General features: G+C 59.8%; 1 protein-coding gene across 1 annotated transcript; it reads right to left on the reverse strand.

The window, feature by feature from the left end:
- Positions 1–1,484: 1,484 nt before the first annotated feature.
- Ccdc88b (coiled-coil and HOOK domain protein 88B) lies at positions 1,485–15,010 on the reverse strand. Its single transcript, XM_026414467.2, has 27 exons — positions 14,951–15,010; positions 14,519–14,679; positions 14,237–14,348; positions 14,085–14,154; positions 13,948–14,006; positions 13,777–13,860; positions 13,542–13,685; positions 13,201–13,346; positions 12,967–13,048; positions 12,686–12,844; positions 12,003–12,149; positions 11,723–11,831; positions 11,422–11,558; positions 10,191–11,345; positions 7,137–7,264; positions 6,931–7,048; positions 6,587–6,682; positions 6,375–6,515; positions 5,646–5,902; positions 5,168–5,311; positions 4,819–5,005; positions 4,561–4,706; positions 4,270–4,368; positions 3,915–4,081; positions 3,219–3,425; positions 3,022–3,090; positions 1,485–1,933 (listed from the first exon to the last, which is right to left on the reverse strand). Exons 1-27 carry the CDS (start codon positions 15,008–15,010, stop codon positions 1,878–1,880), a joined length of 4,440 nt encoding a protein of 1,479 aa, XP_026270252.2. The 3' UTR covers positions 1,485–1,877.
- Between the last annotated feature and the right edge of the window lie 7,139 nt (positions 15,011–22,149).

Genomic DNA, 22,149 nt, shown 5'->3' on the forward strand with positions numbered 1-22,149 from the left:
GCCTGGGGCAGGCGCCGGGGCGGCGCGCTCTTGAGTCCCACTCGACCTGCCCCGGGGAACTGAAATGGCCCAGTGTGGCTGCTGGGGCCTGGCCCCCAAGCCAAGTGCTCATTCAGGATGCCCCCTGCAGCCAGTGGTGTCCAGAGCCCTGGGGAGGGGTGCCCACACAACCTCCCTTCCACCAGTGCCAGCCCCGAGGGCAGAGGAGCCACTCTGTTCAATTCTCTCCATACCCAGCAAGAGTGAGCCACTTAACAGGGGTTAACCCACCACCTCCTCACCCTTTTTTTCTCTCCATGCTGGGGATTGAACCCCAGGAAACTCAGCCACTGAACTACATCTCCCACCCCCTTTATATTTTTTATCCTGAGACAGTTTCACTCATTTGCCCAGGGTGGACTTGAACTTGCCACCCTCCACAGGCCTGCAAGGATGCGCTCAGAAGCTTCCCTTTTGGTCACTCCTTGACTGTTTACCTGAGAGACCAGCAGGCCGAGGCCAGCTGCTGCCTGCCCAGCCTCAGACAGCTCCTGTCCCTCCAGGGGTCCTCTGGCTCTGGATGCCAGGAAGGCCAAGAGAGTGTTGGACCTGGGCCTCAGGAAGGAATACCTGGCTGGGGCATGGCTCACTGGCCAGCACTCACCTGGCATGCACGAGCCCTGGGTTCAGTCCCCAGCACCAAAGCCACACAGGGGAAGTCCCCTCTCCCACCAGGCCCAGAGCCCCTGGCTGGCCTGGCCTCCAGAGACCACCAAGCAGGGCTGGGCAGCCACAAGAGCCCCTAACCCTAAGACCTCCAGGAGGGGTCCCTCAGCTCTTCTGTCCACCGGAGGGCAGCGGCCTGCCCTGACTCCACCCTCCTGTGGAGAGGAGGGAGGAGCCACGCCTCCCAGCTCAACCTGCCCCCAGATTCAGCCTGCCTCAGGTCAGCCCCCGGCAGCCCCGCCTTCCCCGGGGTGGCTCCAGGTACACTGACTCACATCCTGTCACCAGCCTAATTGCCTCCTTCTCAGGTGTCATCCTGGAGGTCCTGATCAGAGTCCCAGTGTCCCTCCCACCACTGGTGGCAGCTCCTGGTTCTAGATGACACTCCACCTAGTGAGCTGTGAGCTACCCAAGAAAGGCCTCAACCCAAAGGGGTGGGGGAAAGATGAGGGGGCCAGAAGACATGAGGGGAGAGGAGGGGGCCCCGGGGAGGGCGGGCAGGGCCACGGGGAGCACACTACCCTGCGGCCCAGAACCCGGGCCCAGGCCCCAGCCACAGCTGGCTGCCCAGCACACCCCACCCTTCACACCCATCGGCACCTCCAGGCTTTGGCAAGCCTGACTGGCTACATCCCAGTGCCCTTTGCTGCCCTGTCCACCCAGGGCCATCCGGCCGCAGATCCGCAGAAGGACTGGACCTAAAGGTGTTCCTGGAACCTCCAGCTCGTGGATGCAGCCAACAGAAGGCACAGACTCGGATGGTCACAGCCCAGCTTTATTCTCATGTCCCCCCAACCCAGGCTCAGAGATCAGCCCAGGTCACAGTCCCCAGGGAGTGGGCCTTGGCTCCCCGTCTGGACCTGGCAGGGGGTTCTCTTGCCCACTCCTGAGAGTCTCCTTCAGCTGAGGGATCCCCCAGAGACCGCCTCCTCAGTGATGACCGCAGGGCCGCACTCGGGGCCACTCGTGGGCCGTCCCCAATACCCACCAGCTTGTCCCAACCCCATCTAGGGGCTCCAGGGCAGGCCGTGGGGAATTCAGGGACCCAGGCCTCTTTGTGCAAAGACTGCCCTGGGGTGCCCTGGCTCCCGGAGCTCGGGGACGGTCCCGGAACCCCACTGACACTCCAGCGGCGAGTAGAATGGTCTCGCGAGCTGACTGTCCCCGAGTTGTCACTCGCTGAGGGAAGGGGTGAGGGGATGTTTCTCCGGCTCCGGCTCCTCAAGGCCTGGAAGAAAATGCTCAGCTCAGGCCTGCCTCCCTCGGGAGGATGCCCAGACTCCCGGGGACCACAGGGGCCCCACACCTTCTGCCCACCCTGGGTCTCCTCCAGACAGGCCGCACTGGCCAGCCCTGGAACAGGCCAGGCCTTCCTTCAAGCTGTACTCTCGCTAGTCCCCAAGCACACTGTCACCTCCAAGTCTGCTCCAACCTCTCCTCTCCGAGGCCACTGCATTCCTCATGGAAGCCACAGGTGGCCTCTCGCACCCCCCATTTCTCCCATGCCCCACTTCCTTCCCTGAGCATTGTCACCTCGACATTCTAGGGTGACATGGTCTGAGGGGCTGGGGCTGAACTCCATGTGCATCCAAGGGAAATACCCACTGGACTTCAAAGACTCGGGAGGAAGAAATAATGTCAATGTCTCACGGTGACCTTCTATAGGACTACATGTTGAAATGGCAACATTCAGGCATATTGAGTTCAATAAGGTCACGTTATTTTTTTATAATATTTACCTCTTCAGTTTTTAGGTGGATGCAGCATCTTTATTTCACATTTATGTGGTGCTGAGAGTCGAACCCAGTGCCTCACGCATGCTAGGCGAGCGCGCACCACTTGAGCCACATCCCCAGCCCCCAAGATAATGTTATTAAAATTCATTTTACCTGTCTCTTTTTACAGGTGATGAAGCTATTAGAAAAGTAAAAACTGCTCATGTGGCTCCTATCCTTCCATTGGGCAGGACTGTTGTAGATAATAATGATTTTTTTTCGGGGCAGATTGGCGGGGAGTGCCGGGGAATAACTCAGGGACACTCGACCACTGAGCCACATCCCCAGCCCTATTTTGTGTTTTATTTAGAGACAGGGTCTCACTGAGCTGCTTAGCACCTCTCCATTGCTGAGGCTGGCTTTGAACTTGGCATGCATCTTGTTTCTGTCTGCCTTCCTACACCAGAAAGTCCCTTGCTATATCGGCAGTAGCACACCACCTGGCACTTTGTCATGGATCCTTGTCAGATGAGAAAATGAATGAATGAAGTCCATCTCCCAGGGGCCCAGCGAGACAGACCCCCGATCCTTCCCCACTCACCCTCTCGGCTGGCGTCGGCTTCATGTTCCTGGAGTGTCTTATTGGGACCATCCCATTCCACGACAGGTCCTGGGGGACACAAGGCAGCCGCTGCGCCCATGGGGCCAAGACAGAGGACAGGAAAGAAGTCCCCTCTGCCAAGGCGGTGGGCACACAGGGAGTTGGGGGCTCATGGGGACAAGGATCTTTCCCCTCACCTTTGCCATGGGCACTGGGTGCTCCCAGGGGGCCTGGACGGCGCTGGCGGAATCGCTCCCGGGGGGTGTCCCCTGGGCTGAATGACTCGGAGCTTCGCCCCACAGGGAACCGCGAGCTGAGTTTCCGCCGCTGTCCCCCTGCCAGGGTCTCCTCACGTAGGCAGAGGGAGCTCTGGGCCCGGCGCATGGGTGCCGGTGAAGGGGACCCTGTGAAAGGCACAGCAGGGAGGTGTCAGGGAAGTGCAGGGGTGCCAGGCGCGCAAAGGCGGCCGTGGGTGAGGCTGCCCAGGACCAGGGAGACAGGCGACAGCGCAGAGCAGGGGACAGGCGGACGAGGTGGCCACAGGAGGCCCCGGGCTGGCTTGGAGCTGACTCGCTGCCTCACCTTGGGCAAGGGACCTCCCTCCCTGGGCCTCAGTGTCCTCTATCTAGGATAAATGACCTCTCTCTAAAAAGACCCTGCCACCGCAAGGTCCTAGGATGGGGTAGGACTGGGTGGGTGACAGCAGACAGGAGGAAGGGCCAGCAAGAGGAACCCCGAGAGCCCAGGACAAAAAGTGGCTGGAAGCATCTGGACAGGTGGGGGTGGGCAGCAGGGAAGGCCAGCAGGGACATGGGTACAGGCAGGCAGTAAGGCAGGCACCATTAGGGGGACATGGGGTAGGGACCTCCTGGTCACCTGGCCCCCAGACCCACCTGTCCCATCCGCCTCCCTGCCCTCGGGGAGCTCCGTCTCCGGGGGGCCCCCCAGGCTCTCGGTGCTGCCAGCCCCATCGGCCCCCAGGCGTGGCCCCCCATGGGGGACCCCCTCCCTCCGGGGCCGCATCAGCCTCTTCACCTTGTCTGCCAGCCAGCTGCCCTTCCTGGGGGCAAGAGGGCACAAGAGGGCGTAAGGACGGGAGGCAGGAGGGAAGGCGGGTGGTCAGGGATGGCAAAGGCCAGGCTAACCCTCACTAGGGCCTGCCCCTGAGCTGGGCCAGGGGTTGGAGGACAGGGCAGGCAGGGGCCCAGGTGGCAGGACCCCAGCCCCAGGGAGGCGAGGGGGCCTCACTTGGTCCGGGGCAGGGGCCCAGGCTCTAGCACGCGGTACTGGTCCATGATCTTCTCCACCAGCTTCTGCTTCTCCCGGCGCAGGGCATTAAGCTGGTCCCTGGGAGGAGTGGGGGGCGGGGGGATGAGGCCCTGGAAGGCCCAGGTAGGAGCTAAGCTCAGTAGAAGGTGCCCGCGTGCAAGTGTGCTGGTGAGACTAAGCCTGGGTGCTGGGTCTGGCTCTTTTCCTGGGACCTCCCGGGCTCCCCATGCAGCCCCCCAGGAGTGCCGCGTGCCGCCAGTGCCTGCTCACAGGTACTCCCGCTGCTCGCGGTGCAGGTGGTCCCGGCTCTCCAGGCTGCGCTCCAGGAGCTCCCTGTTCTCCCGGCTCAGGGCCTGCACCTCGGCCAGCAGCTGCCGGTTCTCCTCTTCCTGGGCACTCCGGAGCTCGGTCAGCAGCTGGCAGGTGGTGGCACTGGTCAGGAATGACTGTGGTGCAGGGCGGCCTGGTGGGCCCTCCCAGCCACCCTGCAGGCTGGCCACCCGGGGCCGCTGCCACCGCCCACCACACCTCACACTGCGTGGTCAGCCGGCAGGCGCTCAGGTCCAGCTGCTGGTTGGACTCACGCAGCTGCTGGCTCTGCATCTCCAGCTGCGCCCGCTCCAGCTCCAGCCGGGCCAGACGACCCCGCAGTTCCCCACGCTCGCCCTGCAGCTCCCCTCGCTCCCGGGACACCTCTGCCAGCAGCATCTGGGCTCTTTGGAGGCAAAGAGAGCTGCTTTCCAAGGGCCAGAGGGTCCAGGCTGGGAAGAGGCAAAGCAGGCCCACAGGGACAGTGACCACCCACTGGGGACCACTTCACAGAGGGGAACCCTGAGCCCAGATTGTGCAGGGGAGGGCAAGAGGCCCAGGCTGGTACCTCTCATGCTCACTCTGCAGCCTCCGCAGCTCTTCCTCCAGGCCCCGCTGTCGATGGCCATCCTGCATCAGGCGGTCACGCTCCGCCTGCAGGGCCACCTCCTGAGCCTCCACATTGGCCCTCTGGGCCTGCAGCTGTTCATGCCTGAATGGACAAGGGACTGAGAGGACTGTGGAGCCCTGGGGCCATGGCAAGTGGGTGCTGACTTGTCTTGACCTGGGGTCTGTCGTCTCCCAGGCATTGGTAACCAGATAAAGCCACAGGGCACGACGCCATTTGGGGGTGCCACCACTCCCAGCAGAGGAGCCCAGCCATGTGGGAAGCCCATGCCCCCAAGAGGGCACAGCAGCAGCTAAGGACATCAGAGGACAAAGGTGGGGAACAGGTGTGGCTTCCTGGTGGGTCAGACTTGCCAGGAACCTGCTCTGGGTAAGGGGGGGGAGCTGGAGGGAGGAGCCACGTCCTCAGGGGTGCGCACCGGCCCTGCAGCTCCCGGTGGGCCAGCTCCAGCGCCCGCATGTTGGCCTTGAGGTCTCGGTGCCGTGCCAGCAATCCCTCCAGCTCTGTCTCCTGCCGCCGCTGCAGCTCTGCCAGCGCCTCATGGTCCCGCAGCAGAGCCTGCTGCTGCCCGCGGGTCTCCTCCTGGGACCGCCGCGCCTCCCGCACCTCTTCCTCCAGCACCCCCAGCTTCCTGTGCAGCTCCTGGCCCTGCATTGCCAGCATTGACTTCTCGGCCTAGGACCAAGGAAGGAAGGAGCCTTGTGGTGGAACCCCAGGCCTAGTAGGGGGTACAGGAAAGGGGCCAAGGGCAGAGGACTGGGGCGGGGACAGCTGAAGGCCAACTAAAGAGGTTAATGGGCCAGAAGAGGACAGAGGCATCCTGGGGACTGGGTGGCGCCAGATTGTGCAGGGGAGGGCAAGAGGCCCAGGCAGAGATGGGATAGAGGGGGGCCAGCGTAGGCCACGGGGGAAGGAGTGAGGATAAGGGCTGGCTGCAGAGGAGAGGGTAGAGATGGGAAACGACAGGGTGAAACGGGTGCAGCTGTCGGGGCTGGGGACTGGGACGGGGAAGAGTGCAGAACAGAGCAATGTAGGCATAAACGAACTAGGGAATGGCAGCCAGCTAGTTCCCTGGGGGAGTGGGGAGGGAAAGGGGCATAAAATAATACCAAAGGGCGGGAGCCAGGGTCAACCCGGCCGCGCCCACCTGCAGGCGGTTGCTGTGCTCCTGGGCCCTCTGACTCTGCAGCAGCAGCTCCTGGGCCTGGCCCTGCAGACTTCCCAGCTGCCTCTCCAGGTGCTGGAGGTGCCCCTGCAGAGCCACCTTCTCTGCCACCAGTGTCGCATTCTGCCCCGAAAGGAAAGTTAGAGGTGGCCACAGAGCTGACCCCCCACCCGCACCCTAAGACCCACACTCACGCTGCGCTCCACCTCGATGAGCCGCCCGCTGTGTGTCCTTGTGATCGGAAGCTCAGCACGCTCCTCCGTCTCCAGACCCCCAGAGTCCTGGCGCAGCTGTAAGGCAGTGGGGACGGTCATGCAAGTGGGCTCACTGGAAGGTGGCGGAGCCCAGGCCAGACAAGCACAGCAGCCATTTCAAGCAGGGGTTCCATCCACTTGAGGAACAGGGGAGACAGGCCCCAAAAAGGCCTCACAGCCGCCTGACTCCCAGTCCAGTGCTGCTTGCCAAGAAGCCAGGGAAGGCCAGGGGCAGCAGCCCTGGATGATGGCTGGCAAGGCCCGGTCCCTGGGCCTGGCCTCACCCGGAACAGCTCCTCTTGCAGTTGCAGGGTCCGGTTCTTGAGCTCCATCAATGCTTCCTCCTTGCTGGTGGCCGCCGCCTGCAGCTCAGCTTCCAGCCGCTGCTCCAGGCCCCGGTACCTGCCAGGAGAGGCCTTGGCACCCAGCCTGTGGCTCTGCCCTTCCCCATGCCCCTGCCTGCCCTCCTACCCCCAGGCGCCACCCCCACCTCTGCTGCTGGTTCTCCTGTTCCTGAAGAAACTCCTGGCGCTCCAGCGCTGCCCGCTCCAGGTCCTGCTGCAGGTGCTCCAGCCGGGCCCCCAGCTCGCGGCCCCGCATCATGGCCTTCTCCAGCTCCTGAGGGCAGGGGAAGGCTCAGGGGGCAGAGGCGTGGGGCCTGACCCAGGGCAGAGGAGGGCTGGGGTGAGGCATGGGAGTGGGAGGGCTGCTTTCTGCCCTGGCTCTGCCACTCGGGGCAGATGTCCCCAACCCTTTGGGTCTCTGTCTCTGCTCCCCCATCTGTAAAACAGGAGCCAAGTCTGGCGGCCTGTAGGGTGCACATGAAGGAGCTGGGGGTTGCTCGCCCGGAGAGGGAGACGCGAGCTGCGCCAAGTCTTCACCTCTCGCAGCCCGTGGTTCTTTCTCGTGTACACAGGGAGAGGGGCATGTGCCCTGCGCAGCCTCACACCAGCCATGTGAAGGCAACAGGGACTCGGCACAGGCCTGGAGCACGCCTTCCACCACAGGGGGATGGCCACAGAGGGCTGGCAGGACGAGAACTTGGGGGTTCCCAGGCCTAACCACAGTGGAGGCCTCAAGGGTGGGTCAGGGCCTGTGATCTTTGGCGGTTGGGCCGCACCATTTCAGGGGGAGCGGGTGGGAGGCCTCTTCTGGCCTGCGGGCCCCAGAGGGATGTCGGCCAAACCATTCTGACACATGGGGGGACAGGCAGGCAAGAGTCCACACTGACGGGTCACCTGCTACAACCTGCTGCTAGAAACCAACCCTGCAGCCTCTGCTGCTGGTCCTGGCCTAACAACCCACCCAGGCCCCAGAGGGGGCACTGCACTTCCCCCCATCGGTGGCCATGGCCTCTTTCTAAAAAAAACTACAAGTCCCACAAGGCACTGCTGCCTGGCCAGCCACCAGTGACCTCTAGGGCCCAAGTACCGCTGGCTGGGAGAGAGGGGATGTGAGGCCCATAGCCTCAGCCCTGGCCCCAGCCTGAGAGGCTTCTACACCCATGTGGACCACCCCAGAGGCCCCTGGTCCCCTGCCTTCCCCAGCCAGACGCTCCTCCTGGGCCACACCCAGGTAGCACCAGGAACTGCTCCAACCAGGAAATCACAAAATTCCCTGCGCCCAGCGGCTTCCACCCTCTAGGTCCTCCGAGCCAGCACTCTCAGCCCACCAGGCTTACCCCACCCTCCCTGCCCCACTATGGGCTCCCTCTTCCTGTCCTGATGAAGCACACAGTGGGGACCAGGCCCTACCCCAAGCTCTGGGTCCATTATAAGATCCTGCATGTCCGGTAAAGTTCTATTCCAGTTTTACAAGTGAAGAAACGAAGGCTCAGAGAGGCAAAGTACCCTGTCCCAAGCCACACAGCTGAAAAGCAGGGATTTGGGGATATGATGCAGTTCCTGTGGCCTGACAGAATCTCTTGGTGACACCCCGCAGAGTCCACTCCAGAGACAGCCTCTCCACACCCATCCTCCCATTCCCAACACCCCTCAGGGAGCAGCTGCCCTGCCTAAGCCCGAACTCCAGTCCACCCAAGGGTCACCCAGAAGGACATGAGCAATGACGCCTCCTCTCTGGATCTCAGGTCCCCGTCTGTGCGGCAGAACGGACTGGACGCTCTTCACGGCAGAACTCCCAATTCCTCCCCCGAGCGCCCCCAGCGCGGGCACCTATGGGCCCAACTGCCCTCCCCATGGCCCTGTGGTGCCCTCTTTCCCTGAACAACCTCTCAATGGGCACTGACCACTTTGCCCATCTGACACCTCCAGTGGCGGCCCACTCCCTGGAGGGGAAAATGCCAACCTCTTCCTTAGCTGGGAAAGAACCTAAACCCCAACCAGCAGGACCCTGCTCGGCCCCTCTCCACCTCACCTCTCCACCCGCCTTCCCCCCTCCCACAACTGGGCCTGCCCTTCGCCCTCCTCCTCCAGGAAGCCTTCCCGGATGTGGCCCTCCCAAGTCCCGGCTGCGGGCTGGACTCCATGGCTCTGCCACCTGGCATGTAAACATAGCCATGCCAGCTGCCCGGTCACCACTGTGTGCCCACACCTGGTACGGTCTGGCACCACACAGATGCTGCTAAAACATGTATAAACGAACAAATGCAACTTTTTCCAGGCCTTCCTTCTCTCTCCTCTGTCCCTGTCCCTGTGCCAGCCACCTGCAACCCTGCTACTGCCTCCGGATGGCCCAGACCAACTGAGGTGACCCTCCTCAAACAGAACCCCACACTCTCACCCTTGAGCGGTTTTCCCTGCTGAGGATGGAGTAGCAACACCTTCCAAGCTGACCCCAGGCCCCTGCTCCTGGAGGGCCCCTGAGCATCCTGAAGGCTTTAAAGTCCTGCACCTTTGTAACCTCAGTGATTCAAAGGCTGAGGCAGAGGACCACACGTTCAAGGATGGACTAAGCAATTTAGCAAGACCCTCTCTCAAAAAAAAAATAAAAAGGGTTCCTCCCTGAAGATTCTTCTTTTTTTTTTTTTTTTTGGTACTGGGGACTGAAGCCAGGGATGCTTTGTCACTGAGCCACATCCCCAGCTCTTTTTAGTTTTTATTTTGAGACAGGGCCTTGCTAAGTTTCTGAGGCTGGCCTCAAACTTGAGATCCTCCTGCCTCAGCCTCCTCACTGGGATAACAGGCGTGCCCACCACGCCCAGCTGAATAACCATTTCTTGGTCACTTTCAACATGCCTTGACCCAGCAGGAACTGGGTCTCTACACCATATCTCAGCCTTTCAAAGATGGGCTGAGACAACAAGGACTAGACCCCCGTTACAGGAGGAGGCACTGGTGTGGAGGTGAGAAAACTGCTGTAGCCCAAGCACAGTGATGGTACCCAGAGACTCACCCCTCCTGCAGCCACCCCATCATTGGCACAGCCTCCAACTGTGTCCTGGGAGGGGGGCGGGGGTGGACCTGGCCTTTCTGTCTCAAGCCCCAGTTTGGTGCTGGGCACTCAGTGAAATCTATAACCCAAACCCCAGCAACCAGCCTGGAGCCCGTTTTTCTACCCCGGCCGTGAGCCCTGACGGACGTACCTCACTGAGGGCCTGCTTTTCCCGACGCTCCCTCTCGACGTCCTCCAGGTAGCCGCGGCCCTGGCTCTCCAGCACCTGCACGCGCTCTTCAGCAGCCTCAGCCCTGGCCCGCAGCCTGGGTCCCTCGCGCTCCCACTGCCTCCGCTCTCGGCCTATGGCCGCCAGGGCTTCCGCCAGAGCCTCCCGCTCCCTCAACGCAGCCTCCAGCTCCTGGCCAGATGCCTCCACTGCCTCCCGCAGCCGGGCTTGCTCCTGGGCTTGGGCCTCTGCCTCCCGGTGGGCCTCAGCCTCTGCCCTCCGTGCTTGGGCCAGCTCCTCAGAGATCTGGGCAGCCTCCAAGACTCGGGCCTCCAGCCTTCGGGCCTGGGCCTCCAGCTCAGCCCTAAGGGCCACAACCTCTGTCCTCAGCTGCATCACCTCCTCCCCGAAGGCCTCCTGCTCTGGGATACTACTGGCCAGGACCTCCCCTGGGGTCAGTCCCTCCCAGGGCTGGACATCAGGAGCCCCTTCCAACTTCTGCATTGGTTTTTGAGGAGCCAGTTCCCTGACTGCTCTCTCCAGCCTCTGTTCATGCCCTCCGTCCTCTGTTTGTGGCTTGGATAGGTCCAACCCCTTGCCCAGGGTCTCCTGCTCCTCTAGCAGCACACAGAGGTTGAGCTCTGAGGATCCCCGCTTCTGTTCAGGGCCCTCCTGTTGCAGATCCTGGGCCTCAGCCCCCGACCCGCCCTGGGGAGCCCCTCTCCCCCCAGTCTCTCCTTCCAGCAACTGCTGCGTGTCAAGTTTGATCTCTGGTTCCTGAAGAGGGACCACAGAGATGGGACTCCGGAGACAGACTCCAGGGTCATCTTTCTCCAAGGACCCCCGTGTCTCCACAGTAGGGTCTGATTCTTGGGCAGCCACGTCGGAGGTCTGGGGGGCCGTGGCAGCCACAGGGAGGGGCCTCTCTGTCACTTCTAGGTCTGAATCTGATGCCTGGAGACACTCAGCTGACCCTCTGAAAGCTGAGTCCGATGTCAGGGGAGCCAACTGGGGACCTTGATGCCTGACCTGGCAAACCAAACCCTGGGAGCTGTAGTCTGAGGCCAAGGGAGTCCTGGGAGCTGCATCCAGCACAGGAAGCACAGGGTCCTGGCTCTGCTCCTCCAGCAGGGGGCGCTGAGAGCATAGGAGAGAGTCAGCCAGCCCCAAGGAGGACAAGGTGGGGCCAGCTAGGACGGTGGGGGGGACTCACCTGGCCACCTAGCTGTCCCTGCAGCACCTGAAGCAAGCCTCGAAGCTCCTGATTCTCCCTCTGGAGGGTCCGCAGCTGACCAGCCTCAACCTCCCTCATCTCATCTTGCAGGGAAGGGGCAGCTCCTTGCAGGGGTGCTAGGAGGGTGGGACAAAGTCAGGACTCCACCCAATTCCCCAGCTCCTCACACAAACCCCATAAAGACCTGGAGGAAAGAGGGGCATAAAGGCAGAACCCCTCCCATTACAGCTGCAGAAAACACAGGCAGCCCCCCCATCCCTCACTTCGTGGCACCCCTCACCTTCCACAGGGGACCCGGGGATTGGTTCCAGCTTCCTCTGAAGCTCCAGCTCCAGTTCCACATTCTCCTCTGCCAGCTGGTCCACCTGATGTCGCAAGGAGTCCACCTCCTAGGGGTGGAGGGGACAGAGTCAGACCAGCCTCCCCCACCACGGACAGACCAAGTGTGGGGGCTGCAGCATTGCTAGAGGGTGCACCAAGAGTAGGGGTCACAGGGATCCTGCGGTCACAGGGAGAAGAGCAACAGGTCAACCCAGCAGGGATCATTCAGGCAACCTCACCGACAGGGCCTCGCCCAGCCGGGTGTGCAGCAGCAGATTCTCCCGTTGGGTGTGGTGCAACCGGGCACAGCGGTCTTTGGCGGCCTCCAGGTGTTCTTCCAGCAGAACCTTGGAAGCCTCCAGGGCCCCTGAGAGCACCCGTGCTTCCTGGTAGGGGACACAGAAGTCAATGGTGGGATGCAGCCCCATGCACTTGGGACCTGGAGGATCCCAACCCCTTTCCCCTGGGCTCACCATAGACCCTGGGACCCTCCCTTGCCTCGCGTCCCTGCCGGTCCAACTCCCTCCAAGGTCTCCCCAGGCACCGTTCCCAAGCACACGGCCAGGCCCATTGGTGCAGGCCCAGTAACTTGCCCCTAGAACCGCCATTCAGCATCTTTCTGGGTCCTACTCTTCAGTCCCCCCAACTGCCAGGGTCTCATTCCAGACCCACCCCCCTACCCCTGTCCCCACCTTCGTCTCAGGACCCCCTACCCTTACACAGCCCCCATCTCTCCCCTCCGTTGGCTCATCTTCAAGTGGGCTTGCCCCAGACCACCCCCTGCTGGTGTCCTCACCCACCGCCCCTCGCTGTGATGGTCACACACCCCCAATCGCAATAAAGCCCGCCCCTCTTCCCCCCACCGGCCCAATCTCGCCCCGCCCCAGACTCCGCCCCCGGCGGGCCCCGCCCCGCTCCTCACCTCCAACTGGCCCCTGCAGGCCTCGGCCGCCCGCAATCGTTCCCGGCAGCGCCGCAGCTCCTCCTGCAGGCGGGGCAGGCGGGCCACCCGCTCCCGCAGCGCCTCTGCCTCCTCGCGATACAGCTCCGCCCGCTTGGCCTGTCCCGACAGCGCCTGGGCCTGGGCCAGACGGTGCGGAGCTGGGACCAGCCAGGCGCAGACCAGAGAGAGGGACTGGGGACGCGAATGAGCGGGGCTGGAGAGGCCATGGGACTGGACTGGAGGGGAGCCTGGGAGCGCACCTCCTGGCGGAGCCTTCGAATTTCGGCCTCCAAGCCCTGCACCTCCTCCTGGGAGTCTAGCAGCACTTCGGCCTTCTCCTCCCTGAAAGCATGGGGCCATGGAGGGCATCTGAGAACCGCAACGCCCAGCCGGTCCCCAGCCCCGGCCCCTCCCATCCCCAGCGGAGCTGCGACCCCATCCAGGCCTCAGCGGGCCCCTCCTCTCTGGTCCCTCCCCAGCCTGCCGGCACGCACAGCTCTTGCCGCAGGCGCCGCAGCTGGGCCTTGGCATTGGCCAGTTGCAGCGCCAGATGGTGCGAGGAACCCTCCACAGGAGCCTTTGTAGGAGCTTCAGGCAGCAAGGGGGCCCGCTCCCGCTCCAGCATCAGTTCTGCCAGCCTCTGTAGGAGGTCAAGGGTTAAGGGTCAGGAATAACCATCCCATGCCTCCCCACATCTGTTCCCAGCCACCACCACAAGATGAGTCCAGCTGTGACACTGTAATAACCAAGGACCCCAGGCCCTACCCCCAAACCTGGGCCCCAAAACCCACTCCCCTTACACAGCTGTGTCCATGGAGCTCCTGCTGCCCCCTACCTGGGCCCCCAGGTCACGCTCCCTGGCCAGCCTGGACAGCGCCCCCATCAGGCTCCGGGACAGCATCTCCAACTCCGAAGGCGCCAGCTCCCCAGGCTCAGGCCCAGATAGCGCAAGCACTACACCGGCCCCAGGTTGGGTCACCTAGGGGCGCATAGAGGGTGGTTCAGCAGAAGAAGGAGGGTGGCGAGGATGTCCCGGGTGTCAGTTCCAGCCTGTCGACCTGCCCCGGTACCTCCTGGATGGCTGCGGCCAGCTCGCTCTGGACCTCGAGGCTGAGGCCCTGGATGTGGCGGATGAAGAGCTCCCGGTGGTCACACTGCGCAGACAACGCAGCGGGTTGGACGATGCAGGGTCTCCCTCCTCGGCGCCAAAGCTCCACCCTGCCCTTCCCGCCCCTCCTCACCTGCACTGACGCCCCCAACAATAGCCGAAGGAGGCCTTGCAGCTCCTCCACCGCCTCCTCTGCAGGGCAAAGGGACCAGGATTAGGGGGGGGGGTGCAGAGTGGGGGTAGAGGCAGGGGGCATGGGGGAGAGAGCACCTGAGAAGGGGTCAAACCCCAATGTCTGGAGGTCTGGGGGTGGTGACAGGATCAGCAGCTGCAGCTCCTCCTGGAGTGGGGACAGGGATATGAGAGGCGCCTTCCCACAGGGCACCCCCCTCCCGGCTCCGCCTTCCTTTCCGACCCCTCACCTGGTAGAAGTCCCTCAGTCGGACCCACAGGTGGTTCAGGTTCCAGACTCTCCAGGCCGCGGGTCCTTCCTGGCCCCTGACCATTCGAGGTCCCCCTCGGGAACTGGGGGAACTGTGGACACAGGTGGCAATGCCGGGAGGTGGGAGAGCGGGAGGTGAGCTTAGGGACCCACCTTCCCAGGAGCAGGCTCCACCTATCATCCTCAGGGTCCTCCCACCAGCCCAGCCGGCCCCCTCCCTGCAGATCCCTTGGCGGCGCCACCAGTCCCTGATGGCCCTTACATGATGCCCAGCACCCGGAGGAGCAGAGCCCCATCGCTGAGCCGCAGAAACCTCTTCTCTGGGCAAAGGGACCCTCTTTCCTCCTCCTCCTCCTCCTCTGCCTCCTCCTCCTCTCCGACTGGCTCCTCCACCTCCCCCACCAGCCCTGCTAGTCCCAGGGCCTGTGGGGAACAGAGGAGTCAGAAGGACTGGCAGGAGAGCCCCAGCAGCAGAGTGAATCCTGGACCCCTCTAACCTGCCCCCAAAGAGCCCCAGGACCCCTCCTCCTCGATGTTCTATCCTCCCCATCCTCCCATCAGCACGTTTTAGACCCGGTTCCAGTGACCGGCCCCCTGGACTTCCCTCGACCGCAGCCACACGCTCGGTGCAGCCCCAGTGCCTGCCGGCGGCTCTCACTTCCCCTCCCTAGCCCCGCTCCCACCTGCCCCTCACCCAGGTGGCCAGACTCCCATTCAGGAAGTCTCTGAGTCTGGGCCCCTTGCCCCCCTCCATGCCAGGGTCAGGGAGCCCTCCTGCTGTGGCAGCTACACCTGCCCTGAGAGGAAGAGGAAGTCCCCGACAAGGGGATCCCAGGCCCGGCCACAGACACCCTGTGCAGCTTCCTCCTTCCGGGTTCAGACAGCCAGGAGCCCCTGGAGTCCTGCTATAGTTCCCCCCACACCGCACAGGCCACTAGCCTCCTCCCAGCGACTCAGCCAGGGCTGACCCCAAGGTTAGCCAGGGGAAGGTCCACAGTGCTCCTGGCTCCTGGCCGGTGATGGAGTCCTCTGCATCTCTGGGCCTAATTTCTCCAGAGAGGTAACCTTAGTCGGGCACCCTCCAGGGTCATAAAGGGACTCTGGGCTTTGCCTTGGTGTCCTCTGATATGCCAAGACTCGTTCACTAGAACCTACTTCTTCCCCTCCTGATGTTCCTCAACTTTACCCAGATCATCTGCCAAATGCTTCAGCCTGGTTCAGACCCCATCCCTCCCCAAAACAGCCTCCTCTGAACTCCGGATGGGAGTGGGCACCTCTTTTCTTGACCCTGCCCCACCCCCATGCTGTATACACTGGACTGAGACAGAGCTGTGGCAGATGACCGCCACCGGCCAGGCCTGTTTCCCATCTAGAAAGCAAGCAGATTGGACAGGCCACGCCGCACTAGGATCAGTGGCACGTGTCTCCGAGATAAAGAGGCTCAGAGGACATTCCAGTTCCCCCACTGCTCATTGTGTGGCCTCTGGTCATTCTTCCCCTCCCCCTCTCCATGCTGGACACTGTGCTGGCTGCTGGGATGCAAGGAGCCACACAGTCCCAGTTCCAGGGGATGAACAGGACAATGGGGACCCAGCTGCCACTCAAAAAAGCAACACTGCAGCCATACTAGGGGCTTTGAAGCAGAGTGGACATGACCCTGGTGGTGTGGTCAGGGAAGGCATCCCAGGAGAGGCTTGAGATGGGCATAACTGGGTGGAGTGGGCAAAGTGGTGGGGAGGAAGGGGATTCCAGCAGCTGGAACACAGTGGACCAGGACTGACTGTGAGGCAGCTGGGAGGTGGGGCCACGGGGAGGGTCAAAATCACCACGTCCTGTGGACTCCAAGACCTTCTGCTCTTCCCAGGTGATGGCTCTGAAGTCTGCCACGGTGGCTGGCTGACTGGCCGCTGTCCTGAAGCTGCTGTCATTAATGGCACATGCCCACACTTCTAAAACCCCACATGAAATGCTGGAGAGCGGGTGTCAGCAGCTTGAAGAGACCCCCAGAGGCTCTGTGCTGCCTTATCCTGGCATCCAAATGGGGGGAGCAGGCAGGGGAAGGGCCGGCTCCGGGCAGCCCAGGCAAAAGTGTGTAGGATGGTAAAACTGGCTGCGGGTCCCTGGCCACCTGCGGGTGTTTGCTGGGTTGTCTGAAGGAGGGCTGTTCCCTCCAGCCTCCTCGAGGGCTCAGAGGAGGAGTTGGCCTGGAAATGCACCAGCGCAATGACTCTCCTGCCAGAAGTGATTTGCAGAGCTGCACTCTCAATGCGAAGCCACAGGGAACACAGTAGTCACCCATTTATTTTAATTCTGTTATCCGTTTTATGTGTGCATCATTATTATATATGATGAGAATGTACATCGAAGTCAAACAGAGATCTTACGGGAAATATAAAATAAAAATTCAAGTGACGAAAGAGACAGGTGACTCGGTTAACTGGCAGCATCCTTTTTTTCATCGGTGACATATTTTACAATTGATGACACCTTAGAGTTGGTAAAATATGGGGTGATTATAACAGTAACTATATCAAGCACAGGCCTACCACAAGCCAGACATGATTATAATTATTTACACTCATTAATTTATTTGCTCTGGAGTAGTCTTTGAAATGAGGACTTCAGGTTATTTCCACTTTACAGAGGAAGACACCAAGGCACAGAGAGGTTAAGAAACTTGCCTAAGAACACACTGCTATTAAGTGGCAGAACCAGCTGAGAGGAGATTGTGGGGCCAGGGTGCAAAGAGTAAGGGGCACAGTGGCCCAGGTGAACTGGGTAGACCAGGCAACAGGAGTTCACCCATTAGAAGAGAAGCACCTCTGGTGAACCTTGTATATGAACCTGAAAATGGGGATAAACTTCTCAGGAAGTTTCGGACTCTAGGAGCTGGTACCCAGGACAACCATCCATTAAATGGTCCCTGATTGGTCATTACCATTAGGTTTGGGGAGTTTTTAAAATTTATTTTAAGTTGTTGACGGACACAATACCACAATACCTTTATTTTATTTATTTTTGTGTGGTGCTGAGGATCAAACCCAGGGCCTCACACCTGCTAGGCAAGTGCTCTACCTCTGAGCCCCAGCCCCAGCCCGGGGAGTTTGGTTTGGTTGGTCCTGGGAATTGAAATCTGAGGTGCTTTACCACTGAGCCACATTTCCAGTGCTTTCTATTTTTTTATTTTGAGACAAGGTCTCGCTGAGTTACTTAGGGCCTCGCTAAGTTGTTGAGGCTGGACCCCAAGTTGACATCCTCCTGCCTCAGCCTCGCCAGCCACTGGGATTACAGGCGTCCAGCCAGATTTGACCCTCTGTGAATCTCATTCCAATTTGCATCCCCCAAGGGCTCCCCCCAGGAATTTCTTAGGAGCTCCCTTGCTGTGTCAGCCCAGCAGGTCTCCAGGGCCCCCAGGTGAGGGGACTGGGGCTTACCTCCTGCGGCAGAGGGAGGCTCCCTGCCTTGCTCAGTCTCTCTGAGTCATGTGCTTCCCGGAGCCTCCGAGGCAGGGCCGTGGCGTGGCGCAGATGGCTCTCACCTCCGCCCCTCCGCCCCTCCACACCGGCCAGGCTGCATTTCTGGCTTGGCTGACTCAGGCAGCTGAGGGGAGAGGGGGAAGCTGGGGGTGCCCTGGTCGCTCGTACTGGGATCCTGGGATTCTCTGAGCTTCAGTTACCTGTTGGCCACTCAGAGGTTCCCGACTTGGGCCAGATTTTTCCTTCAAACATTTTCAGATAAGTGCACTTGATCAAAACATGTTAAGTTGACCAGACACGGTGGTGCACACCTGTAATCCCTGTGACTCAGAAGGCTGAGGCAGGAGGATTGCAAGTTTGAGGCCAGCCTCAGCAACTTAGTGAGATCCTATCTCAAAAGGAAAAAAAAGAAAGAAAGAAAGAAAGAGAGAGAGAGGCTGGGAATGTGGCTCAGTGATTAAGCACCCGGGATCCATCCCCAGTACCATATGTGTGTGTGTGTGTGTGTGTGTGTGTGTGTGTGTGTGTATACATATAAAGAAGCCGAGAGCGACAGTGTGCACCTGTAGTCCCAGCTTCTCAAGAGGCAGCAGGAGGAGAATCCCTTGAGTTCATGAGTTCAAGGCCAGCCTGGGCAACATAGCGAGACCCCAGATTTATTTAAAAAATTATTAAATAAAACTGTCAGGAGTGCCTGAAGGAGCTGGGGGTGTGGCTCAGTGGTAGAGCACTTGCCTCATGCACAGGAGACCCTGGGTTCCATCGCCTGCACTGCAAAAAAAAAAAAAAAAGATACAGAGCTGGGTGCAGTCAAGAGGCTGAGACAGGAGGATTGTGAGTTCAAAGCCAGCCTCAGCAATTTATCAAGGCCCTAAGCAACTCAGTGAGACCCTGACACTAAATAAAATACAAAAAATAAAAAGGCTGAGATGTGGCTCAGTGGTTCAGTGCCCCAGGGTTCCATTTCTAGTACACCAAAAAAAAAAAAATGTATAAAGAAAAACTCAAAACCCATCACCCCCACTCCCCAGCCAGAGGCCACCACTGGTAGCATTTTCTATGTCCTTCCTGTGGACACAGTGAGCTGGCAAGAAGTGGTTGTGACCACATACGTGGCGCACGCCTTCCTCCCTTCGTAATGAGTTTTGCAATCTCTCTCTCCTTTTTTCTTTTCTTGTGGTGCTGGGGTTGGAACCCAGGGCCTCACACTCTGCCACTGAACTACACCCCAAGCCCCATTAAATTTATTTTTTAATTGACCATTAAAAGTCTACAAATTAGCTGGCACTGTGGCACACGCCTGTAGTCCCAGAGACTTGGCAGGATAAAGCATAAGGATCACAAGTTCAAGGCCAGGCTGGGCAATTTAGCAAGACCCTGTCTCAAATATTTAAAAAGTCTGGGCATGTCTCAGTGGTAAAGAGCCTCCGGGTTCAAACTCCACTACCAAAAAGAATCATGCAAAAATGAGGCACCATGGGATGTTTCAGTACGTGGATATATGGTGTGTTTCTGGCAGTTGTTAAGAGGGCTCTGTGCACTCAGCTGTGAACATGGGAACCAGGAGGAGGGCAACAAGCAGAGGACAACAGACAGACAGACGGACAGAGTCAGCACTGTGGCCTCCCCTCTCGGGCTCAGCTTCTTCCCCTCAGGGCAGCCTGCCCCCCAGGTCTCTTCCAGTTTCTGGATAGCCTGGTCCAACCCCAAAGACCAGAAGCGGGAGGGCCCTGGCTTCCGGGTAGATGGGGGCAGGTCTAGCCAGAGGCCAGGGCTGACCAGGGCTCTCTCGCGGCTCCAGGGCCCAGCCTGGCACCCAGCTCTCTAAGCAGATGGTTCAGGGCCCAGGTTCAAAAACTAAAGCAAAGTAGCCTCCAGGGCCCGCTGGGCACCTGGTCCCCTGGGGTGGGGACTCCCTCCTTTCACAGGTCTTGGAGAGAGGTCAATTCCCCACCCCTGTGTGGCACAGCAAAGGGTGCAGACAGGCTGCCCAGCGAAGGCCATGTGAAGCCAGAGGCAGGAAGGGTGGGGCCTGGGCCTTCTGCCCAGTTCCTCCCAGGTGCCCAGTGCCAGAGTGCCGCCAGGAGGGCTGGGACCCCAGCAGCTGAAGAGCACAAGGTGCAGCCCCGCCCTGCCCATGCCACAGCTAGCTCCGCCTGGCAGGCAAGTGTCTGCCTTCCTGCTCTCCCCAGCCCCACGCTCCTGGGATGCCCTAGAGAGAGGGGCCCAGCTCACCTCCTCCCTTCTCTCCCCACTCCCTGCTGGTTCCTGGTCTCCCCCACCCTCTAGCCACCATCCCACCTGCTGATCTTGCTCAGGCCCTTTCTCACAAAAGACTCCCACACACCGGCTCCCTTGGGTCATGGCCCTCAGCTTCCATGTTTGCTTCACCTACTCCCCACTGGGGGGGAAGCTGACCTGGGGTCCCTCATGCCTGCAGTGCCTGCATGGCATGGTCACCAAGAATGTGCGGACGTTTTGCTGACCACTCGACCACTTGTCCGTGCCGGTTAGCTCCAAGCACGCACCTGTATTGGTACCTTCATTCCCTCCACAAACACAGAACACAGGCGCTACTGTTGGTCCCACTCAACTATGAAGAAAATAATGCACAGAGGGGCTGAACCACTTGCTTAAGGCTGCAGAGCCAGAAAGTACGAAGCCAAGAGACAGAAAGCGGCCAAATTAATAATTCTGAACAAGTGAATTCCTATTACAGTCACTTAAAAAAAAACAAAACAAAACAAAAAAAAAAAACAGTGAGGCTCAGCTGGGTCAGTGGCGTACGCCTGTAATCCCAGTGACTTGAGTCGGGGACAGGAGGATGGCAAGTTCAAGGCCAACGGGGGCAACTTGGCAAGACCCCCCTCTTTTTTTTTTTAATATTTATTTTTTATTTGTACACAAATACATTTATTCATTTTTATGTGGTGCTGAGGATCGAACCCAGGACCTCGAACATGCTAGGCGAGCACTCTACCGCTGAGCCACAACCCCAGCCCCAAGACCCTGTCTTAAAAAAAAAAAGTGGGTGGGGCTGCAGCTGGCAAAACTCTCCTGGGTTCAGCCCCCAGGACACACACACACACACACACACACACACACACACACACAAAGCAAGGCTCAGGACAAGGGCTCAGGCCTGTACTGAGCTAGTTGAGAGGCTGAGCTGGCCAGAGCTGAGCCCAGGAATTCAAGACCAGCCTGAGCAACACAGTGACCCCCTGTGCGCAAAACAAAACAAAACAAGAAAGTGAAGTTCAGAGGGGGAGGGGTAAGTAGGGCAGCAGCGGGTAAAACCAAGTCCTGGGGTGGGGCTCGGAGGGCTCCCCAGGTCCCCAAGCCAGCTCCACTGCCTGCGCTGAGTGTGAGAGGCCAAGCCTGGGGCCCAGCCCCTCGGGCCATCCAGGCAAAACCCAGGGTCAAGCCCTGAGGCTGTCAGCCACCCTCCAAATTAAAGATATGCGCATTAAATTCTGCTCCAAGTTACCATTAAGTGTCCATTAAGCTAGGAAAAATAAATCCAGATGGTCAAAGGCGATGGCATTCTGTGGGGAGAGAACCCAGCACACATCACAGCGGAACTTAAGGTGGCCTCAGAGTTTCCAGAAACCAATAAAATGGCCCAACCCCTGGGACCCAACACCGGCATTTGGGAACACGCCCTGAGGAAGGAGCCCAAAAGGAAACAAATAATGTGTCTGAAGTTGCCTCCCGCTAAATACTGGAGACACCCATGTCACCAAGAGGATCCAGCTGAACCAGGGCAAGATCGTGGGCAAGATCCCATTTCTGTTCTCGCTGAGGCTCAGTCCAGACCTCCCTCACCCTCCTCCCCTTTAGGCCTTGGCCTAGGCTGTTCCTACCACCTAGAACACCCTTCCCATATGGCACTGCAGATTCCAGGCCTGGAGGACACACCGTATGACCCTAGAGCCCAGCATAGTGCAGGGCACCCAGATGACTCAGCAGTGTGACTGTGAGGGACCACGGTGGTGAGAGAGTACAACCCCCAGACATCTGATCTTGCCTCTCATAACCATGTAAGGATTGCAATACTCAGAAACAAGGCAGCTTCATCTTGGGAGAAGTCACTGAGACTAAAAATCCATCTTTGTATGGATTTGTATATTGATGGTTGCACAGCTTGGCGAATATACTAAAACCCAGCAGGACACACCTGTAATCCCAGCAGTTTGGAGGCTGAGGCAGGAGGATCCCAAGTTCAAAGCCACCCTCAGCAACTTAGTAAGGCCCTAAGTAACTTAGTGAGATCCTGTCTCAAAGTAAAAAAAAGAGCTAGGGATGTACCCTTGGAATCAATTCCCAGTACAAAAAGAATAAGAAAAGCCAGGCGCAGGGCACAAGACTGTAATCCCAACAGCTGAGGAGGCCCAGACAGGAGGATCGTGAGTTC

Source organism: Urocitellus parryii, chromosome 4, assembly GCF_045843805.1.
Source record: "Urocitellus parryii isolate mUroPar1 chromosome 4, mUroPar1.hap1, whole genome shotgun sequence".
Taxonomy (NCBI): domain Eukaryota; kingdom Metazoa; phylum Chordata; class Mammalia; order Rodentia; family Sciuridae; genus Urocitellus; species Urocitellus parryii.